Here is a 23261-nt window from a genome sequence, read left to right on the forward strand (position 1 = left end):
TGTTTTATATCATTCCCAAAGTTATAGAACAGCATGACTGCCTTACAGGTCGGTATGTTGAAGATTTCTGACCTCAACAGAAATTGTCTGCAGGGGAGCACATTGTCAAATTCCAGTCTTTTCAATGGTTTCAGAAAGGTAACTGTTCTAACTAGAACCCATGCTTGTAAGAGGCGGCTAATGGCATCCAGTGGTCAGACTCTGACTTAGTTGATGTGTATTTTTCAATCTCAGTTGTGTAGGTCCATGGCCATTCAGACTCAGTTTACATTGTAGTTGCAGAATACAACATATACATGGCATTCTTCTGACTAGTGATTTATTTAACCTGCACCGCACATTGACACATTATGACATCAGAATCTCTTATGACGTCATTACACAATCTCGTCCGCTTCGAACCAACGAACTTTGCTCGGTTAGATCAGGGGGCCTGTATAGAGCGGGGAGAAGAAACTCCCCGAAAAGCCGTTGAACGTATGTCTCGGGTCGTTACGTAACCAGTGTAGCCAATATGGTGGCAGCGTAGTATTTATGATTGAGCCCGGTTTATTTGCAACAGCTGAATAAGTTCGCTGAGTGTTGTAACAACTGAAATCCTACGTGTAGAAGATACATTAACTAATCTGTCACTTCAGTTTAAGTGAAAAAAAATTATTAGTGTCCGTATTAGGACAGTAGATTTGTAGTAAAGTTTTAAGTCGGTATGTTATAGTTCAACGGCTTCTGTTCTCGATTCGCCGCGAAGATAGACTAAATTGTGCCGATAAAAACTTCTTTCACACGTTCGTTTAATTTTTAGAAGGAGAACATACCTGTAGTTGAAAGGCATTTGCAAGTAACAGTGACAGTTTTATGACTTAAAAAATAGTTAGGGTGTAACTGAGGTGTGTCACAAATATGACATTTCGCCATTGAAATGCTATACGCCATTGTTTGAGTATTTCTAGCTGCTTCTTCAAAAACACCTTTCACATACACCTTTAATTCATGTGAGGGGAATATACTATCAGGTGAAATGTGTTTGCAAGTAATAGTGATAGTTTCATAATCTAAAAAAAAAGAATGTTAGGGTGTATTTGAGGTGTGTGAAAAATATTACATATCGCATATCAGATCTGATGCTTGAGGGTTATAGTTCCATAACTTCTTTCTTTCTTGTTGATCTTATTATTCGACAAAACTGGAAAGGTGTTTTAGAACGCTTTGTGAGAGTTTTACACTTTATTTTTTAGGGCAGTGTGACAGTGTCAGTTTACAGTTTGTTAATGCCCATTCCGTTCCCCACATGCAATAAGATATCTGAATTAATTATTAATGTAAACAAAAAGGTCTCAAAGTAGATTTTTTAAAAGGACAGCTGATGTTAACACGTGTTCTCGCGATGCTTTTGCGTTCTTTAACATGTTTTGGGAGGGAAGGTCGCGGTGTATCATCTATTCTTTCATTCATTCACATATGTACTTCTTTCTTTTATTCTTTTTCTTTATTTCGTTCATTCATTCACATAATTCTTGCTCTTAGTTCTTACTATAATTCATTCATTGTAAAATTCCGACTGATACAATAAACTGGCTGAAGTTCTGTTAAACCAGGGATAATCTACAACGTATATACTCTAACACAACTGAAGTTGCACTGGGAACGAGCCAAGTCACTGTGTGCGTTGGAGCATGACGAGGCACACGTTAATTAGTACAAATGGTAAAGAAAGCAAGCGAGTGACCTATCCATGTTGTAGAGTATCCCTGGTTATATGAAGTGGATGAAGTTCGTGTTTTTCCATGGGCCAGAAACCCTTAATTCTTCTTCTAATTAATGCTTCTGTGAAACATCAAAGGTGCCGATAGTACTTTACCAGAAGTTAATGTACATTTTTGCTTTACGTCACAGTGTATTGGCGCCATTGCAGCAGTCACTTCTAAAGAGCAGTGCGTCAGTTAAGCCTTGAACGAGGATTCCTAATTTAGGTCACCGACGCCGTTGTTTGTTTCCTACCTTAGATTAATCGTAATTATCCTTAGAAAGCATTGAATATGGCATCTTAGAAAAGAAATACAATTCGCTCTACCTCAATGCATACTGCATAGTAAAACGCACTATCGCCCTGAACTAATATAAGCTTCCACGTGCTTTAACTAGTAATAGTTCAGGGCGAAAATGTGCTTTATTACTGTATAAATGGTGGTAGAGTGAAGTGTATTTTTTCTGGGCATCTGTAGTAATAATAATAAGTCTGTAGGGTTACGCAAAGATGCATAGGGCTAGGGCATTGTATAGGCGGGATGCCAGAACGTATGTTGATCCCGTTACTATCTTCAATTTTGTTACTATTTCTACGCTCGCGTATATATTAGGGTTGTCTTACACTCAAGACACTCGTTTCGAAAACGACACACATGATTTCGTGCGTCTATTCTGCTTCACTTCAATCATGCTAGCGATGCGTTGACAACAAAGCAGTGACGTAAACATGTTATCAAACACATGACTGGTTGATGAAGGAAATGATCAATGCAATTCCCCCACATGACACAATGAAACAAAGTTTTCCTTGTTTGGTCGTCGTGGTTTCTTGTGTTTGCGTAAACATGACATATAGTGCACATGTACTGCAATGGGGAAATTGAAACAAAGACCAATTTCTTCAGAAGAGTGTCACAGAATATATCAAACAGGCGGTTAATAAACTTGTAAGTGTTAATACCAAACTGATTATTTCTAGTGTCGCTAACTGTCTGCTGTGACAACCTTATTTCTATCGATTTATTTCCAGTACGTGGTATGTTTTTGTTTTGTTTTTTATATCGATGTTTCTAAGTTTCATATAAATGAATAATGTGTGGACATCAAACTTCTAATAACCATGATGTCAAATAAGGTTTGGGCAACCTTAGCTGTGTCTATTTATATACACCACGGGGTTTGTGATTTAATCACCGCTTTGTACAGTTTCAAGCGGTGAATCGGTTTTCCTGGTTGAACAACGTGCCCTGTTACTAAAATATTGCCGACGTCATGTAAGATATGCGAAGCGAGGAATGGTGACGTAAATCCATACCTTCACAAAGACTAAGGTAGGAGGGGCGGATACATGCCTTTTGAGAAAGGGGGGGGGGGAGTTGCACACTCCATTTTCACCCGAGATTCAATGGTCTTTTAACACAATTTCAGGACAAAAGAGGAGGGCACCCCCATATTGGATCCGCCTATACGTAGCACCCTGGGATATACATGCCTGGCGTGAGCTAATATTTAACGTTATACAAACCGTAGCATTTCATATTACACATATAGTAATTGTTATCACGCAATACATATGGAAACTGAGATATCCGTGAGTTCAGTTTTACGTTACTGTTAGCGATATCTATAGGCGAGGGACACGAAAAGTGGGCTTCACGCATTGTACTCATGTGGGAATCGAACCCTAGTCTTCAGCTTGACGAGCGAACGATTGAACCACTAGACTACCCAACGGAAAATAAAAGTGGAAAGAAAAAGAGACATTGCATCCAGTGTTCCAGCGTCTTGTGTAAAACTTGCTGACGTACCAAAGCCCAGAGGAGTCAAATGTTTTGGGGTTTTTTTTCCAATATTCTGTTTTACGATTGGTACCGATCATTTTTTTTCTGGCAATTACCACTTTTTCTGGTAAACGCTAACATATTGAAGCAGGTAATTACCACTTTGAAACTAGAGACAAACAGAAAATTTTGATCCCTCTGGGCTTTCGTGTTAACGTCATGAAGTTTTCTTAAAACTTATGACTGGAAGCCATATACATGCATGTTGGGAACTGTCACTGTGTTTGACATCGGTTTGGTGACATGAACTATGGTCGCGTTCAAGGATTCAGGCAGTTGTACGTGTGCGTGTTTTCCGTCTTCCCCTTGTGACTACTGTTTAAATAACTTCATGGTCTGCCAGCAACTGCCGAGACTAACGAATAGTGTCTAAATACTTCATTTTGATAGTAACAAATAAAGTCATTTAAATTTAAAAGGAGCAAGATGGGAGATTGAACCTGCGCAAGTGTAGGTTTGCTTCAGGGTTTAGGGTTTTAGTATTTTAGGGAGGGCAAGGCAGTAAGGAAAATAATGTGGTTCAAGGCTAATGGGGTTTCAGACTATTAACTACCCAACACCCCAATTTTAAGCATTCAGGTTTTTCGTGGATCCAGAGTTAGAGCACGTAAAGTGGCTAAAATACAATATTTCTGAAAATATTCATGTCGTAAAAGATTTACATACAGCTTTTAATGGTTCTTTACTTTGTATACGATGTGGCATGTCAGCGTTGACTCAAGGTTACACATTATACTCCGGGTCAACCGAGATGTTGACAGGGCAAGTAATACAATGTTTAATAGTTCTGCATGACGTGACACGAAGTTGACTGGAACATTGTCTTACCTCGTTATAGGAAAGTCTGGATTGTGGCAAAACAAGTCAGTGTACACCTGTTTTGCATTGTAGTAGTAGCAGCAGCAGCAGTAGTAGTGGCACATAGGTCACAGGGATGCAGTAGATGGGCTGAGAGGTAGTTTGGTAAAGTTTTAGGACGACCTTGGGCCAATAAACGCCCTTCCACTGTAACTAGCAGTTACATTTAGTTACACTATGTCATATTTCCCCGAGTGAGTGAGGAAGCCTGCTATTGTGGCGATTATTTACAGACCACCGCCAATATTGATGAGAAACAACGCCTTGAACGTACACGGCATAAACATGACATGTTCTTTGATTATATAAGTATTCCTGTATACAGATTGTCAAACCTTTATTCATAACAGGTTAATGATGAATATTGAATACATATGTAAAAGATTAGCTTTCTCTTCATGTTAAATAAAATTGTGATCCAAGGCGGGAATAGCAGTATTCCTGAGTACTGCATACGATCGTCTGCTGCTGCGTTTCCAAGATTGCACAAGACGTTGTAATTCAGTCATGAACTGGTAAGGATGTCCTACAAAGTTTTTTAAAGCCTTTTTTCTGAGCTTTACCAACTGTTTACAATCCTTATTCAGCCCAAACTGGGAAGTTCGAGGAGTCGGGTTTCCCTGGTGCTTTTTATCAGTAGCTATTTCCGAGATTTGGGTAGGTGATAATGATAGATATTAGTTGTAACTTCAATGTAATCAGATTACATAAATGTTATTTCAGCTGAAAGGCCAGCTCAAGCAGTTGCAAACAGTTGTCGGGTTGGGGGAGGGTTGTAGGGTTAAATTATCTCCCTTTATGGCTGGCTTACACAACTCTTCGCCTTTCAAATTTTGTTCGTCACACTGCTGTTCATCACATCGCTGTAGAGAATTTGAACATGAAAGGTTACGTTCAATAATGAATAACGGAAACTGACCCTGTCTGACCAGAGGAGTTTGGTAATGTAGCCTAATGGGCATCCATTATATGGCTCTTCCTCCTCTAATACTTGGCACTATCGATTTTAGCTGCCAGCGAGTTTCCTAAAGCACACAGATCAGCTCATCACGGCTCTATATTACATTGCCATATATAGTAAGCGATGTATAAACCGTTATGTGCGCTACAGTTTCCTACGCTCATATGGTACATAACTTACGCTACATGACTACAAAGAAGAGGCTTTTTGACAAGAATTGTCATTTCAATGAGGTTAATATACACACGTCACGTGTGTTAGTTATGTTACACCTACGCATACACCTTCATTCTGTAATTGTTATTCAGTTTTAACATTCGCATTCTGATGTAAGCATGACGACATATGTAAAAGAATGCTATATCGCTTAAAGAATATATGATGTTACTATGACTACTAGGCATAAATATCATAAATATGCAGCAATTATGTAGATCGAAGCTCATGCTCTTGATCATTGGATTGTCTGGCCCAGACTTGATTATTTACAGACCACCACCATATGGCTGGAATATTGCTGAGTGCGGCGTTAAACGACAAACGAACAAATACACAACGCCTTTAACGCATGTTGTATAAACACGACTGTGACGCGCATATATCCTGAAGCTTAAAACTGTAGATTAGGGCAATGCAATACATTCTTTGAGCATGTTAGCATTCCTGTGTTAAGATTGGCAAAGCTTTATTTAATGCAATGCTCAATACAGGAAATATATGGAAGGGGTGACGCGGAAACTTGTTAAAGCATCATTGACCAATGAAATTAAAGTTTGTTACATGAAAGTGAGATAAATATTTGTATGTTTTAGAAACTACAACACTGTTATCAGACGTCATGTCATTTCAGAATTTATCTATCTAAATATAGGGAATGTGCAAATATATGTAGAAACTGATAAGCCGTCACATATTTTCACGTAATAGATAACATTATAAATATGTTTATATGTTTTAGGACCTACAACGTTTTAGAACCTACAATTCAGGCATGTCAATTCAGCGTTTATCGTTCTAAATATACACGCACTATGCGGATGAATGTAGGAATTGACAGGACGTCATATTTCTACACGTATATATAGATAACATTCTATATTCTATACATGTTTATAAGTAATTGTAATTCAGTTTTAACATTCGCATTCTGATGTAAGCATGACGACATATGTAAAAGAATGCTATATCGCTTAAAGAATATATGATGTTACTATGACTACTAGGCATAAATATCATAAATATGCAGCAATTATGTAGATCGAAGCTCATGCTCTTGATCACTGGATTGTCTGGCCCAATGGATAACACGTCATATTTCTACACGTATATATAGATAACATTCTATATTCTATATATGTTTATAAGTTTTATAACAATGCAGTTGTCAGTCGATATGTCATTTCAGGACTATCGTTCTAAATATAGGCATTATGCTAATATATATTGGAATTGACAAGTCTTCATAGAAGTAATAGATAACATTATATATATGTATGTTTATATGTTTTATAACAATGCAGTTGTCAGACTATAGGTCATTTCAGCATTATCGTTCTAAATGTAGGCTTTTTATGTTAGTGTACATGTAGGAACTGATAAGTCGTCAAATGTATACACGTAATAGATATCACATGGTTTTTCAATTCAGCATTTATCGTTCTAAAAATAGGCATTATGCAAATAAATATAGGATTTGACAAAATTATACGCACAATAGATAACATGTCGTCAAATTTATACACGTAATAGATATCACATGTTTTTTCATCTCAGCATTTATCGTTCTAAAAATAGGCATTATGCAAATAAATATAGGATTTGACAAAATTATACGCACAATAGATAACATGTCGTCAAATTTATACACGTAATAGATATCACATGGTTTTTCATCTCAGCATTTATCGTTCTAAAAATAGGCATTATGCAAATAAATATAGGATTTGACAAAATTATACGCACAATAGATAACATGTCGTCAAATTTATACACGTAATAGATATCACATGGTTTTTCATCTCAGCATTTATCGTTCTAAAAATACGAATTCTGCAAATGAATATAGAATTTGACAAAATTATACGCACAATAGATAACATGTCGTCAAATGTATACACGTAATAGATATCACATGTTTTTTTTATCTCAGCATTTATCGTTCTAAAAATAGGCATTATGCAAATAAATATAGAATTTGACAAAATTATACGCACAATAGATAACATGTCGTCAAATGTATACACGTAATAGATATCACATGGTTTTTCATCTCAGCATTTATCGTTCTAAAAATAGGCATTATGCAAATAAATATAGGATTTGACAAAATTATACGCACAATAGATAACATGTCGTCAAATGTATACACGTAATAGATATCACATGGTTTTTCATCTCAGCATTTATCGTTCTAAAAATAGGCATTATGCAAATAAATATAGAATTTGACAAAATTATACGCACAATAGATAACATGTCGTCAAATTTATACACGTAATAGATATCACATGGTTTTTCATTTCAGCATTTATCGTTCTAAAAATAGGCATTATGCAAATAAATATAGGATTTGACAAAATTATACGCACAATGGATAACAAGTCGTCAAATTTATACACGTAATAGATATCACATGTTTTTTCATCTCAGCATTTATCGTTCTAAAAATAGGCATTATGCAAATAAATATAGAATTTGACAAAATTATACGCACAATAGATAACATGTCGTCAAATTTATACACGTAATAGATATCACATGGTTTTTCATTTCAGCATTTATCGTTCTAAAAATAGGCATTATGCAAATAAATATAGAATTTGACAAAATTATACGCACAATAGATAACATGTCGTCAAATGTATACACGTAATAGATATCACATGGTTTTTCATCTCAGCATTTATCGTTCTAAAAATAGGCATTATGCAAATAAATATAGGATTTGACAAAATTATACGCACAATAGATAACATGTCGTCAAATGTATACACGTAATAGATATCACATGGTTTTTCAATTCAGCATTTATCGTTCTAGAAATAGGCATCATGCAAATAAATATAGAATTTGACAAAATTATACGCACAATGGATAACAAGTCGTCAAATGTATACACGTAATAGATATCACATGGTTTTTCAATTCAGCATTTATCGTTCTAAAAATAGGCATTATGCAAATAAATATAGGATTTGACAAAATTATACGCACAATGGATAACAAGTCGTCAAATTTATACACGTAATAGATATCACATGTTTTTTCATCTCAGCATTTATCGTTCTAAAAATAGGCATTATGCAAATAAATATAGAATTTGACAAAATTATACGCACAATAGATAACATGTCGTCAAATTTATACACGTAATAGATATCACATGGTTTTTCAATTCAGCATTTATCGTTCTAAAAATAGGCATTATGCAAATAAATATAGAATTTGACAAAATTATACGCACAATAGATAACAAGTCGTCAAATGTATACACGTAATAGATATCACATGGTTTTTCAATTCAGCATTTATCGTTCTGAAAATAGGCATTATGCAAATAAATATAGGATTTGACAAAATTATACGCACAATAGATAACAAGTCGTCAAATGTATACACGTAATAGATATCACATGGTTTTTCAATTCAGCATTTATCGTTCTAAAAATAGGCATCATGCAAATAAATATAGAATTTGACAAAATTATACGCACAATGGATAACAAGTCGTCAAATGTATACACGTAATAGATATCACATGGTTTTTCAATTCAGCATTTATCGTTCTAAAAATAGGCATTATGCAAATAAATATAGGATTTGACAAAATTATACGCACAATGGATAACAAGTCGTCAAATGTATACACGTAATAGATATCACATGTTTTTTCATCTCAGCATTTATCGTTCTAAAAATAGGCATTATGCAAATAAATATAGAATTTGACAAAATTATACGCACAATAGATAACATGTCGTCAAATTTATACACGTAATAGATATCACATGGTTTTTCAATTCAGCATTTATCGTTCTAAAAATAGGCATTATGCAAATAAATATAGGATTTGACAAAATTATACGCACAATAGATAACAAGTCGTCAAATGTATACACGTAATAGATATCACATGGTTTTTCAATTCAGCATTTATCGTTCTAAAAATAGGCATTATGCAAATAAATATAGGATTTGACAAAATTACACGCACAATAGATAACAAGTCGTCAAATTTATACACGTAATAGATATCACATGGTTTTTCAATTCAGCATTTATCGTTCTAAAAATAGGCATTATGCAAATAAATAAAGAATTTGACAAAATTATACGCACAATAGATAACAAGTCGTCAAATTTATACACGTAATAGATATCACATGGTTTTTCAATTCAGCATTTATCGTTCTAAAAATACGAATTCTGCAAATGAATATAGGATTTGACAAAATTATACGCACAATAGATAACAAGTCGTCAAATTTATACACGTAATAGATATCACATGGTTTTTCAATTCAGCATTTATCGTTCTAAAAATAGGCATTATGCAAATAAATATAGAATTTGACAAAATTATACGCACAATAGATAACAAGTCGTCAAATGTATACACGTAATAGATATCACATGGTTTTTCAATTCAGCATTTATCGTTCTAAAAATAGGCATTATGCAAATAAATATAGAATTTGACAAAATTATACGCACAATAGATAACAAGTCGTCAAATTTATACACGTAATAGATATCACATGGTTTTTCAATTCAGCATTTATCGTTCTAAAAACACGAATTCTGCAAATGAATATAGGATTTGACAAAATTATACGCACAATAGATAACAAGTCGTCAAATTTATACACGTAATAGATATCACATGGTTTTTCAATTCAGCATTTATCGTTCTAGAAATAGGCATTATGCAAATAAATATAGGATTTGACAAAATTATACGCACAATAGATAACAAGTCGTCAAATTTATACACGTAATAGATATCACATGTTTTTTCATTTCAGCATTTATCGTTCTAGAAATAGGCATTATGCAAATAAATATAGGATTTGACAAAATTATACGCACAATAGATAACAAGTCGTCAAATTTATACACGTAATAGATATCACATGTTTTTTCATTTCAGCATTTATCGTTCTAGAAATAGGCATTATGCAAATGAATATAGAATTTGACAAAATTATACGCACAATAGATAACATGTCGTCAAATGTATACACGTAATAGATATCACATGTTTTTTTTATCTCAGCATTTATCGTTCTAAAAATAGGCATTATGCAAATAAATATAGAATTTGACAAAATTATACGCACAATAGATAACATGTCGTCAAATGTATACACGTAATAGATATCACATGGTTTTTCATCTCAGCATTTATCGTTCTAAAAATAGGCATTATGCAAATAAATATAGGATTTGACAAAATTATACGCACAATAGATAACATGTCGTCAAATGTATACACGTAATAGATATCACATGGTTTTTCATCTCAGCATTTATCGTTCTAAAAATAGGCATTATGCAAATAAATATAGAATTTGACAAAATTATACGCACAATAGATAACATGTCGTCAAATTTATACACGTAATAGATATCACATGGTTTTTCATTTCAGCATTTATCGTTCTAAAAATAGGCATTATGCAAATAAATATAGGATTTGACAAAATTATACGCACAATGGATAACAAGTCGTCAAATTTATACACGTAATAGATATCACATGTTTTTTCATCTCAGCATTTATCGTTCTAAAAATAGGCATTATGCAAATAAATATAGAATTTGACAAAATTATACGCACAATAGATAACATGTCGTCAAATTTATACACGTAATAGATATCACATGGTTTTTCATTTCAGCATTTATCGTTCTAAAAATAGGCATTATGCAAATAAATATAGAATTTGACAAAATTATACGCACAATAGATAACATGTCGTCAAATGTATACACGTAATAGATATCACATGGTTTTTCATCTCAGCATTTATCGTTCTAAAAATAGGCATTATGCAAATAAATATAGGATTTGACAAAATTATACGCACAATAGATAACATGTCGTCAAATGTATACACGTAATAGATATCACATGGTTTTTCAATTCAGCATTTATCGTTCTAGAAATAGGCATCATGCAAATAAATATAGAATTTGACAAAATTATACGCACAATGGATAACAAGTCGTCAAATGTATACACGTAATAGATATCACATGGTTTTTCAATTCAGCATTTATCGTTCTAAAAATAGGCATTATGCAAATAAATATAGGATTTGACAAAATTATACGCACAATGGATAACAAGTCGTCAAATTTATACACGTAATAGATATCACATGTTTTTTCATCTCAGCATTTATCGTTCTAAAAATAGGCATTATGCAAATAAATATAGAATTTGACAAAATTATACGCACAATAGATAACATGTCGTCAAATTTATACACGTAATAGATATCACATGGTTTTTCAATTCAGCATTTATCGTTCTAAAAATAGGCATTATGCAAATAAATATAGAATTTGACAAAATTATACGCACAATAGATAACAAGTCGTCAAATGTATACACGTAATAGATATCACATGGTTTTTCAATTCAGCATTTATCGTTCTGAAAATAGGCATTATGCAAATAAATATAGGATTTGACAAAATTATACGCACAATAGATAACAAGTCGTCAAATGTATACACGTAATAGATATCACATGGTTTTTCAATTCAGCATTTATCGTTCTAAAAATAGGCATCATGCAAATAAATATAGAATTTGACAAAATTATACGCACAATGGATAACAAGTCGTCAAATGTATACACGTAATAGATATCACATGGTTTTTCAATTCAGCATTTATCGTTCTAAAAATAGGCATTATGCAAATAAATATAGGATTTGACAAAATTATACGCACAATGGATAACAAGTCGTCAAATGTATACACGTAATAGATATCACATGTTTTTTCATCTCAGCATTTATCGTTCTAAAAATAGGCATTATGCAAATAAATATAGAATTTGACAAAATTATACGCACAATAGATAACATGTCGTCAAATTTATACACGTAATAGATATCACATGGTTTTTCAATTCAGCATTTATCGTTCTAAAAATAGGCATTATGCAAATAAATATAGGATTTGACAAAATTATACGCACAATAGATAACAAGTCGTCAAATGTATACACGTAATAGATATCACATGGTTTTTCAATTCAGCATTTATCGTTCTAAAAATAGGCATTATGCAAATAAATATAGGATTTGACAAAATTACACGCACAATAGATAACAAGTCGTCAAATTTATACACGTAATAGATATCACATGGTTTTTCAATTCAGCATTTATCGTTCTAAAAATAGGCATTATGCAAATAAATAAAGAATTTGACAAAATTATACGCACAATAGATAACAAGTCGTCAAATTTATACACGTAATAGATATCACATGGTTTTTCAATTCAGCATTTATCGTTCTAAAAATACGAATTCTGCAAATGAATATAGGATTTGACAAAATTATACGCACAATAGATAACAAGTCGTCAAATTTATACACGTAATAGATATCACATGGTTTTTCAATTCAGCATTTATCGTTCTAAAAATAGGCATTATGCAAATAAATATAGAATTTGACAAAATTATACGCACAATAGATAACAAGTCGTCAAATGTATACACGTAATAGATATCACATGGTTTTTCAATTCAGCATTTATCGTTCTAAAAATAGGCATTATGCAAATAAATATAGAATTTGACAAAATTATACGCACAATAGATAACAAGTCGTCAAATTTATACACGTAATAGATATCACATGGTTTTTCAATTCAGCATTTATCGTTCTAAAAACACGAATTCTGCAAATGAATATAGGATTTGACAAAATTATACGCACAATAGATAACAAGTCGTCAAATTTATACACGTAATAGATATCACATGGTTTTTCAATTCAGCATTTATCGTTCTAGAAATAGGCATTATGCAAATAAATATAGGATTTGACAAAATTATACGCACAATAGATAACAAGTCGTCAAATTTATACACGTAATAGATATCACATGTTTTTTCATTTCAGCATTTATCGTTCTAGAAATAGGCATTATGCAAATAAATATAGGATTTGACAAAATTATACGCACAATAGATAACAAGTCGTCAAATTTATACACGTAATAGATATCACATGTTTTTTCATTTCAGCATTTATCGTTCTAGAAATAGGCATTATGCAAATGAATATAGAATTTGACAAAATTATACGCACAATAGATAACATGTCGTCAAATTTATACACGTAATAGATATCACATGTTTTTTCATTTCAGCATTTATCGTTCTAGAAATAGGCATTATGCAAATAAATATAGAATTTGACAAAATTATACGCACAATAGATAACAAGTCGTCAAATTTATACACGTAATAGATATCACATGGTTTTTCAATTCAGCATTTATCGTTCTAAAAATACGAATTCTGCAAATGAATATAGGATTTGACAAAATTATACGCACAATAGATAACAATATATTTATGTTTTAATTTTGGCGTGCCCCGTTGTGACATTTCTGGAACATTGTTGAACACGGCGAAAGAAAAAACAACTGACTCACTTATATTTTTCAGAACCTAGAACGCAATTATCGACAGAACATCAAACCAGAGACCACATTATAATGTATGTACCGGGTAGAACAACTCTAACGTTTTGCACAGGATTGTGCAATCTACTGTGTATGCATGTGTGTACGGACGGGTGGATTGGGGGTGGGAGGGGGATTAGGAAAGTCCTTATTGTAACTGGTACACACAAATAATTCCCCCATGTATCTAATTGCAAACATACCGTGTCTTGAGGGATAAAAGATATTGTGAACAATTGTGAAATTGATATCCTTTGTCTTTACACCTGCCTGTCACTCGCATGACGTAATCATGGCACCCATCACGACAATCCGTAAACAATTAAATCACACCCTTATTAAAACATGCATTTTAATCCCACCCAGAGGCTTTGTGTGGGAAACATTGAACAACGAGTTTTTCAGCTTGGCAACCAACCTGTCTGGAGAGATATCAAGTTTCATTCACACATTGTTGTTGATATGACCCAGCTTGACCTTTCACGCGCGCCTCATGATAATCGATTTGTGTCTGTCAAATCTTGAAAATGCCCCTCTCTGTCCTTTGTGCACGTTTCTTCTTCCTCAGTGCCGCCGCATTGTAATGAAAGGGGATATTAAACTTTATATTACATAAATATAAGTCTTCTTCTGGCAAAATTCCCAATTCTAGCATAAGTCATACATAATTATTCAATCCTACCACTTCAGATTGCCATACCCTTCCGTCAAATCAACCCTCTTTCGATCAAACACAAAATCATCATTATCATTGGGCTGGTAATTGAAAATAGTTACGTTTATAATGTTAGATCTAAACATTCAACACGCCTCTCTACCTTACCACTTTTCTCATTCCTTAATGACGTGATCTCTCCCAGCCTTTATCACGGTCCCTGAACCGCATTATTTCCCACTTCCTGTAACGATAAAGCCCCAAATGAAGCAAGTCTACATTTCCCCAGTTTATGAATCAGATGGTCACCTTTTCATGTTTGAAGGAAATGAGAATAAATTGTTTCTGTACAAAATACATATACTATAGTCTGAGACTAAGCGTCTGTCTAGATAGCACCCAGTACTATCCGCTAAACCGGTTATGCAGGTTGGCAATATATTACACAAACAATGTAGGTGCTTCTTTGTTCAAACCTTATTCAAGATGTTAAGATACTATTTAGCAAATTTGTACACGCGATATCACCGCGATACATATGCAGTTAATGCAAGGACTGTTTTCCAGGCTCTGTGCTGAATTATTCCTGAAAGAGAGATTTCGTTTTAGGCACATTGGTAGTTGTAAGCCCACCCCAAACAACTTGAATACAGACAAAGAGAAGTTAATACGTTAGACATAAGACAACTTTTGCTATGTAAAACATCACAACTTCGGGGACGCTCAAAACCGGATCGAAATCTGACCAATGAACGTCGAGTCTTTTCATCCAATGAACATTGGAGGCTTATGTTGTACTAGCCAATGAAATATCTGTTTTGCTGTCCAATGGAAACCTCTCTCTTTGTAGAGACACGAACCAATGGGTACGGCCCATGACGAGGGCAGGTAATGTATTCATAACCATCGTTCGTTGCGATTTGTGCGGCAAATTGTAAAATTTCTACCTCAACAAGGAAAGGAAGCAGTTTTCTCCGTCGGTAAGTGGGTACAATGTACCTTATCCCTTCTAAGACTTCTGTAGTATAGATGAAGTGAAAGAAATAAAAAAATATTCCCAAACTGCCGAGTAAAACCAGCCAGCGCTAACCGTTAATGTAGAGGGAAGTTTCTCTGTAGGCGCCATGTTCTACATTAGTGGCACGCTTTGTATATTTTGACAGCCTGACAGTAGTTTTTGACGAGCGAAAAGGTGACAACGTGTCAAGTATGGGTCCATGTGTTGTTAAGTTATCTACATATTCTTAATAACAACTTGTGATTGTTTTTAATAACTGCATTGTCTCATTAATCGAATGTAGTTGATCATTGTTGATAAACTGAACAGATGCTATATATAGACTACCACGCTGGTTTAGGCTTGCCAAGTCAAAGTACGTCCTGTAAAAGATGCCAGTGTCGCCTTTTTTTCTTGATTTTATTTAGCCTTACACGTCGATTTTCTGTTAAAAACTGTACTGAATCTGCTTTCTGTAGGGGAGTTCCCGCCATTTTACCGTTGTCATTTCAGTATGACAAGCTAATGCTAAATTAGTACCTTTAGCTTTCAAAGCTTTACCAGTGTCTAATGTATTGATTATTGTGTTAATTATTTCGTCTTCTGCTATGACGGTTTATTTAGCCTTTGATAATCTACACATGTCAACGTAATTAACATTACTATTGCTAACATACTATTTCCCACATAGTGTACATTGAACTTTTCTTAGTAGCCCCAGACAAAGCGATGATTTTTTATATGTCCATGTGAGCATTTATATAATCTTTTCCCGAGGGGTTAAAATGGTTCCAGTTGCAAGCAGACACATTATGAGGGTATTCACAAAAGTGTTCTGCTTAGTAGTTACGGAATACCAGATGCCTAGTGTCCTGTCACCCTACCTAAACTTATAACCAAATCTTACTGTCTTTCAAAGATGGCAGAAGGTGTCCGATGTTCAGTAATCTTGCTGTTTGCTTTGTAGGGATCAAATTCCAAGCGTTTGGTATGATCCAATATGATTTTTGTGGTCATTTGTTATGTGTTTACATTTTCAGTTGAACAATGGCACGTACCAAGCAGACAGCTCGTAAGTCAACTGGTGGCAAGGCTCCTCGTAAGCAGCTCGCTACTAAGGCAGCCAGAAAGAGTGCACCGTCCACTGGTGGTGTGAAGAAACCCCACAGATACAGGCCAGGAACTGTTGCCCTCAGAGAAATCCGTCGTTACCAGAAATCAACTGAATTGCTGATCAGAAAACTCCCATTCCAGAGATTGGTCAGAGAAATCGCTCAGGATTTCAAGACAGATCTGCGTTTCCAGAGTGCAGCTATTGGTGCATTGCAGGTTTGTAATGACACAATCTTATGCAAATAGAGGAAACATTTTCACTCTATTAATCATTAATATGCCTAAGATCTATAGTAAGCATAGGTGTTTTGTTGGGGTTTTTTTAAAGAGGAAGTCTACGCCATCCTTGATACCTCTAGGGTATGCATTCCGATAAGACTCATCTATATTCCTGGATGCATGTATGGGTTTTACCTCCCTGGGTTGGCTTTTTAGCCAATCAGGTGTATACGCTGGGAAGTTGAGTGTAGCAATCACAACTTTTGCTTTTTAAATTATTTAACTTAAACTTTGCAACACAAGCCATGGAGAGGTTCTCTGAAAGAGGTAGGAGTTTTTTAAATTTTTTTTGAATTTTCGAATCTGTCAAGTTGTCTGTATGATTTCCCCAGAATCACAAATAAACCTTTGCAGCTTTTCAACCACTATCTTTGTTGACACTGGCAAGCCTGCTTGTAAATGCGGCTTAGCAGATTGGCTATTTTGAGGATGCGGAGCTATCAAAGTGAGGAAATAAAATTATCAGGCCAACCTTTAGATGCATCCAAGGTATAGTGAAGACTTAACAGAACATATACCCTGGAGATACCTTAGCAAGCGAAATATGAAGACTAAACCTTAACCCTGTAGGGAATATGCATTTCCAAGGGGTTGGGTAGAAGTCTTGTCCAAATAGAATGAATTCATCAGACACTGTTCATCCATTAACTTTGCATTTAAGAATTTCAAAAAAATTTAAATCCATGTTGTTGACAGAAGTGTTTCATTTTGCAGGAGGCAAGCGAGGCCTACCTGGTCGGACTCTTTGAGGACACTAACTTGTGCGCTATTCATGCAAAGAGAGTGACCATCATGCCCAAAGACATTCAACTCGCCAGGAGAATTCGTGGTGAACGTGCATAAGTGACTCGAAAACTTCAAGACAGACTTTTACATTCATGAAGCCATCATCCCAACACATCAGGATCATTTTTTGAACCAGTTTTACAAATTTCATAATATGGTTGGAGTGAATTTTTATATTGTCATCTAAAGATTCTCAAGAGGTAGATCAAGTGATTTATATAATAACCGTAACTTATTTTCTGAAGTATTCTTTTCGTCTGGTCCATCTTCTTGTCGCTATCATTTTCTTCTCTGCTATGTAATATAGGCTAGCCTTTTATCATTATCATTGTTTTATGTGTATCGTATCATAATAAATGTAGACTAAAGTTCTTTTAGTGTTTGTGTGATGGACTGTCTTTTATTGGTGTTAAGTGTAAACAAAAATATCAGGAAGATTAAAAGCGCAGCATGTCATTTCTCATCCATATCTTAAATCATTCGATTTCAAAATCATTTTTTTGTAGTGGATGATGAAAAAAAAATTAAAACTTGGTCAACCAATATGTGTGTTCTGTTGACTTTTGACATAAAGAACCGTGGAACAAGTGGACGGGGAATTGTACACAATTTTTGACAAGTGTTTTTAAATATGGTTTGCACTGATCAAGATACAAAATAGATCCATTTTCAAAGCATGAAGAATTACAATGGGAAAAAAACCCTGCAAAACTTTTAATTTTACTAAGGTTTGACTCAATTTCTCAAAAAATGTTCCAGTTTTGTTCTTGAGGGATGTCGTGATGGACAGTCAAACTTTCAGTTGAGGGGGGAAAAGTATAAACCTTGCATACAAAAAGCTTATTTTTCCAACATCATTTTGAATGTTGCCAACATAGCCCCAAACACCTTGCATTCCCAAAGGCAATAGTTTGATATCTATGTGAGTTTACTTAACATCGCATTCAGCAATATTCCTGCTATATGGTGGTTGTCTGGACCAGACAATCCAGTGATAAACAGCACGAGCATCAATCTGCTCAATTGGGAAGTGATTACCTGATTGCGTCAACCATGTTGACAAGTCTGACCATCTGATCCAGTTGGTTGTCTCTTACAACTAACACAGTTGCCTTTTATGGCAAGCATGGGTTGCTGAAGGCCTATTCTACCCCAGACTTGATGTCCATCTGAGCATCTGGTTGGACATGTGGAGAATGCACAGATTTTATTCTTTTTGATTTTAGAAATTGATAGAGGCCAGATGTGATATTGCTGGATTATTTTTCTGGAAGTGTCATCTTAACTTAACCTGCCTTTTTGAGATGTCTTTGACATTTCTTATCTCATTTTAGATGAAAAATTTTAAAATTGTTCACACTGCAGTGGCTTGTTCTCACTCAGCTGCTTGTGTCTGCTGGGTCATCACTATCACGGTCTGTCATAGATGGGAGTATGTGCAGACAAGTCATACACAAAATGGCAACATAATAACCACAGTAAGTTTTGTTTCTACCAATCAAATTGGAATAACATGTGGTTTGAAGACTGCCTAAAGAGCTTCTTGGTCAAATGTTACAATGGCATCAAAATCCAGTACCTGTAATCTAATATACCTCCTGGCCTTATCACACATATTAACCATGTTCAAGGATTGGGAGAGAGAACTTTGACAATGGGTCATTTTCAGGAATATTAGCCCCTTTTCAGAATTTAGAATGGGGCATTTCTTATTCTATTGTGCAGAATAGCCACTGCCTTTCCCAGTACCTGATTTTGTACACCATCCTGTAGACTCTGGTTAATGCAGTAGGTCTATGAACATGTGGACAATGGGTTAATCCTTCATTCTAGTAACCTGATACCTTTTGTGACTATTACATGCCATGCGTACATATATATGCGTACATATACATGTATATAATAAGTGCCAAGTCAATTCCATCAACATGCATGCTCAACATCGAAACGTTATGTTTATATCTGTGAACACTGGATATCAATCTCAACTCAATCTGTATTATACAACTTCAGCAGCGCCAGGCGCCAAGTTGATGTGACCTTGCCATCCTTATGAGGTACCCAAGCCGTGTGGACTGGGACACATTTTCACATTACTTTGTCCAAGTTTTATTGCATCTTGCTGTATCTGCAATTATAGTCTGTTTGCAGAGATAATGTACCAGTGAATTTTATTTTCAACCAAATATGTAAATCAAAGTGAAACTCTTCCACCTTGCCACTTGAACATTTAAATCTCAGAATTTTATTCAACTTACGATAAAAATTGCTTAACTAACAGTCTAAGATTCAAGTCGCTATTACTGGTTTGTATTAGGAGTAACTGTAAAAGTTAAAGCAGTGAAACAAATTCATTTGTTGTTCATAATGAGCATCGACGTGTTCTATTTTTTTCATTTAATGTGTACACCTTTGCAATACAAACCCATAATAGCGATTTGATTTGTCCTAAGTTGAATAAAATATGTGACATTTTAATGATCAATTGGCAAGGATAAAGTATGAACATTTGCAATCTAATTTCCCTCTACTAGATTTACTTTTCCCTTTAAAGTAAACATCATCGCAATGTTTTTACTGTCAGCAGATCATAGGTGTTTACACACATTCATGTGGCCACTATCTGGTCATTTAACAATGGATTTGTGGGTTTATTTAAGTGCACAGGGTTAAGTATTGTATGCTAGAGGTTGTGACAACACTGAAATAGTCAGCACAGTTTTTACACTCAGTCACAGTTGGGCTCAATCCCAGCACCTAGCTTGCTGGATCACTACCCTTGCACCTTGGGTCGCCCACCACTCTAGTTCCTTATCAAACAGAATTTTTGGAGGCTGCAACTGTAAGGTGTCAATGCTGGTACTGCTGATAGAGACTACAGGGATAAGGAATTTACTAGATCTGCTCTTTGACTCAAAAGTGAAAACACCAGTTGTGAATCATCACAGATTTTATTCCTTCCTCAATACTCACAGTTTCAAAAAATATAATCTCATATCACTCCAAGTGAAAACACCAGTTGTGAATCTGCTGGTACTACTGATAGAGACTAAAGGGATAAGGAATTTACTAGATTTGCTCTTTGACTCAAAAGTGAAAACACCAGTTGTGAATCATCACAGATTTTATTCCTTCCTCAGCACTCACAGTTCCAAAAAATATAATCTCATATCACTCAAGAATTCTTCAATACCTGTTTTTGGTCACGAATTTCTGTCAATCTCATTTCAAGGTCTTTTGTATCTAATCCTCTCTCCTGACCGTGCTTAATGGCCATCTTAACTTGATGTTCCTCTAGCCCTGGCACTCTTTGAAACAAGGACTTGTTCAGTTCTATGTCAACATCATTTTCTTCCCTGATGAACATAAAATATGTAAGGAAGACTGCCAGACTTATACTGATGCTGATTGGCTGGTACCAGGGCATATCTCTGGGTGGAGGGCCAAAACTGTCCTGAGTTTTCCATGAGGCTGCTTTGCTGCTGGTAAATGGTATTGCTTCCTCACCATCCCTCTTTCGTGTCTTTGCAGCCCTCCACGCACATGTTGCATGTACAGCCCTGGAAACATGACATTGATCAGAAATGACTTGCCATGTAGCTTATATAATCATCAATATGACAGGCCAATCACAGGCCATATCTGTTTGAAAAAACAATTTAGCTCTAATATACACTTAGAGAAATTACAAATATTTTGCTACCTGTCTAGAAAAGAAACAAGGCAATACACATGCTTAAAATAAGGGGAAAAATAAGGAATCAATCGGTCCTTTACTTTTTTCCCCAGGTTCCTTCACAAGCTTTGTATTGGGCAGCTTGTGAAGAAACCTGGGATAAAATTAATGAATACATATGCTTTCATGTGATCCCTTATTTTTCCCCTGAGTATATATGGCACTGAAGCTGAAAGAGGAATGAAAACAACTTGCACATCCAAGTACGAGGGGAAGTCAATAAGTTCATAGAAGTGGGTGCTGATATATCCTTGGTGATGTTGTCATTGGTGTCATTATTGAGTTGATTCATCTGTGACTCTGTATACTGATACCCAACCTTCCTCGAGCATTTACTTGAGAGTTAGAGCCTTTAAAAGACGATTACCCTGCACAAATAATGGAAACCTCCAAAACTGAGTTTGTGCAGTTATCAAGTTTCTCGCTAAAGAAGGTGTGAATGCAACCGAAATCCACAAACGCATGATCAATGTGTATGGCGAGGAAGCCCCTCAATATTCCACTGTGGCAAAATGGTCAGCTGAGTTTAAGCGAGGTCGCAGCTCCTTGGAAGATGACCCACGGTCAGGAAGACCTTCTGAAGCCATTACAGAAGATACAATTGCCCGGATCCAACGCTTAATTATGTCCGATCGGAGAATAAAGGTGGACGAGATAGCTTCAGAGTGTGGCATTTCACATGGAAGTGTTTGCTCAGTGATTCATGAACACCTGCACATGTCCAAGGTATCCGCAAGATGGGTCCCTCGTAACCTAAATGCACATGATCGTCACCAGAGAGTTGAATCCAGTCGTGAGCTGTTGGACATCTACAACGCTGATCCTGATAACTTTCATGCTCGTCTGGTTACTGGGGATGAAACCTGGATTCATCACTGGGATCCCGAAACCAAACAAGAATCCATGCAGTGGAAGCACAAGCATTCTCCTGCACCCAAGAAGTTCAAAACACAACCTTCTGCTGGCAAGATCATGGCAACCGTTTTCTGGGATTCAAAGGGTGTGATTCTCATAGACTATAAACCACCTAAAACTACGATCACAGGGGCTTACTATGCTGACTTGTTGAAAAGATTGAGAGCGGCCATCAAAGAGAAGAGGCGTGGGAAGTTGACAGCTGGAGTCATGCTTCTCCACGACAATGCACCAGTCCACAAGAGCCGTGTTGCACAAGCTTCTCTTCAACAATGTGGCTTCGAACAACTAAACCATCCCCCATACAGTCCAGATCTGGCCCCCAGCGACTACTATCTGTTTCGCAATTTGAAATCTCACTTGCGTGGAACAAGATTTGCCAATGATGATGACCTCAAGGCAACAACAGAGGCGTGGCTGAGGGACCAATCTGAAGACTTCTATTTCAAGGGCATAGACCGTCTCAAAGACAAATGGGCAAAATGCATCGAGGTTCAGGGAGACTATATTGAAAAATAAAACCAATATCACAACCATTGTGTTCTGTTTTATATCGAGTTCTATGAACATATTGACTTCCCTAATCATTGTGCAAAATTATTGCATTCTTGATTGTACTAACATGCAATGCATATGTTGGTATGTGTGACACAGCA

General features: G+C 35.3%; 1 protein-coding gene across 1 annotated transcript; it reads left to right on the forward strand.

Annotated features, from left to right (window-relative positions):
• The first annotated feature begins 15602 nt into the window (after nucleotides 1-15602).
• LOC137283189 (histone H3.3A) lies at nucleotides 15603-18497 on the forward strand. Its single transcript, XM_067814633.1, has 3 exons — nucleotides 15603-15759; nucleotides 16817-17105; nucleotides 17883-18497. The coding sequence occupies exons 2-3, from the start codon at nucleotides 16824-16826 to the stop codon at nucleotides 18009-18011; spliced, it is 411 nt and encodes a 136-aa protein (XP_067670734.1). The 5' UTR covers nucleotides 15603-15759; nucleotides 16817-16823; the 3' UTR covers nucleotides 18012-18497.
• Nucleotides 18498-23261: the final 4764 nt, after the last annotated feature.

The sequence above is a fragment of the Haliotis asinina genome, chromosome 5 (genome assembly GCF_037392515.1).
Source record: "Haliotis asinina isolate JCU_RB_2024 chromosome 5, JCU_Hal_asi_v2, whole genome shotgun sequence".
NCBI classification, from domain to species: domain Eukaryota; kingdom Metazoa; phylum Mollusca; class Gastropoda; order Lepetellida; family Haliotidae; genus Haliotis; species Haliotis asinina.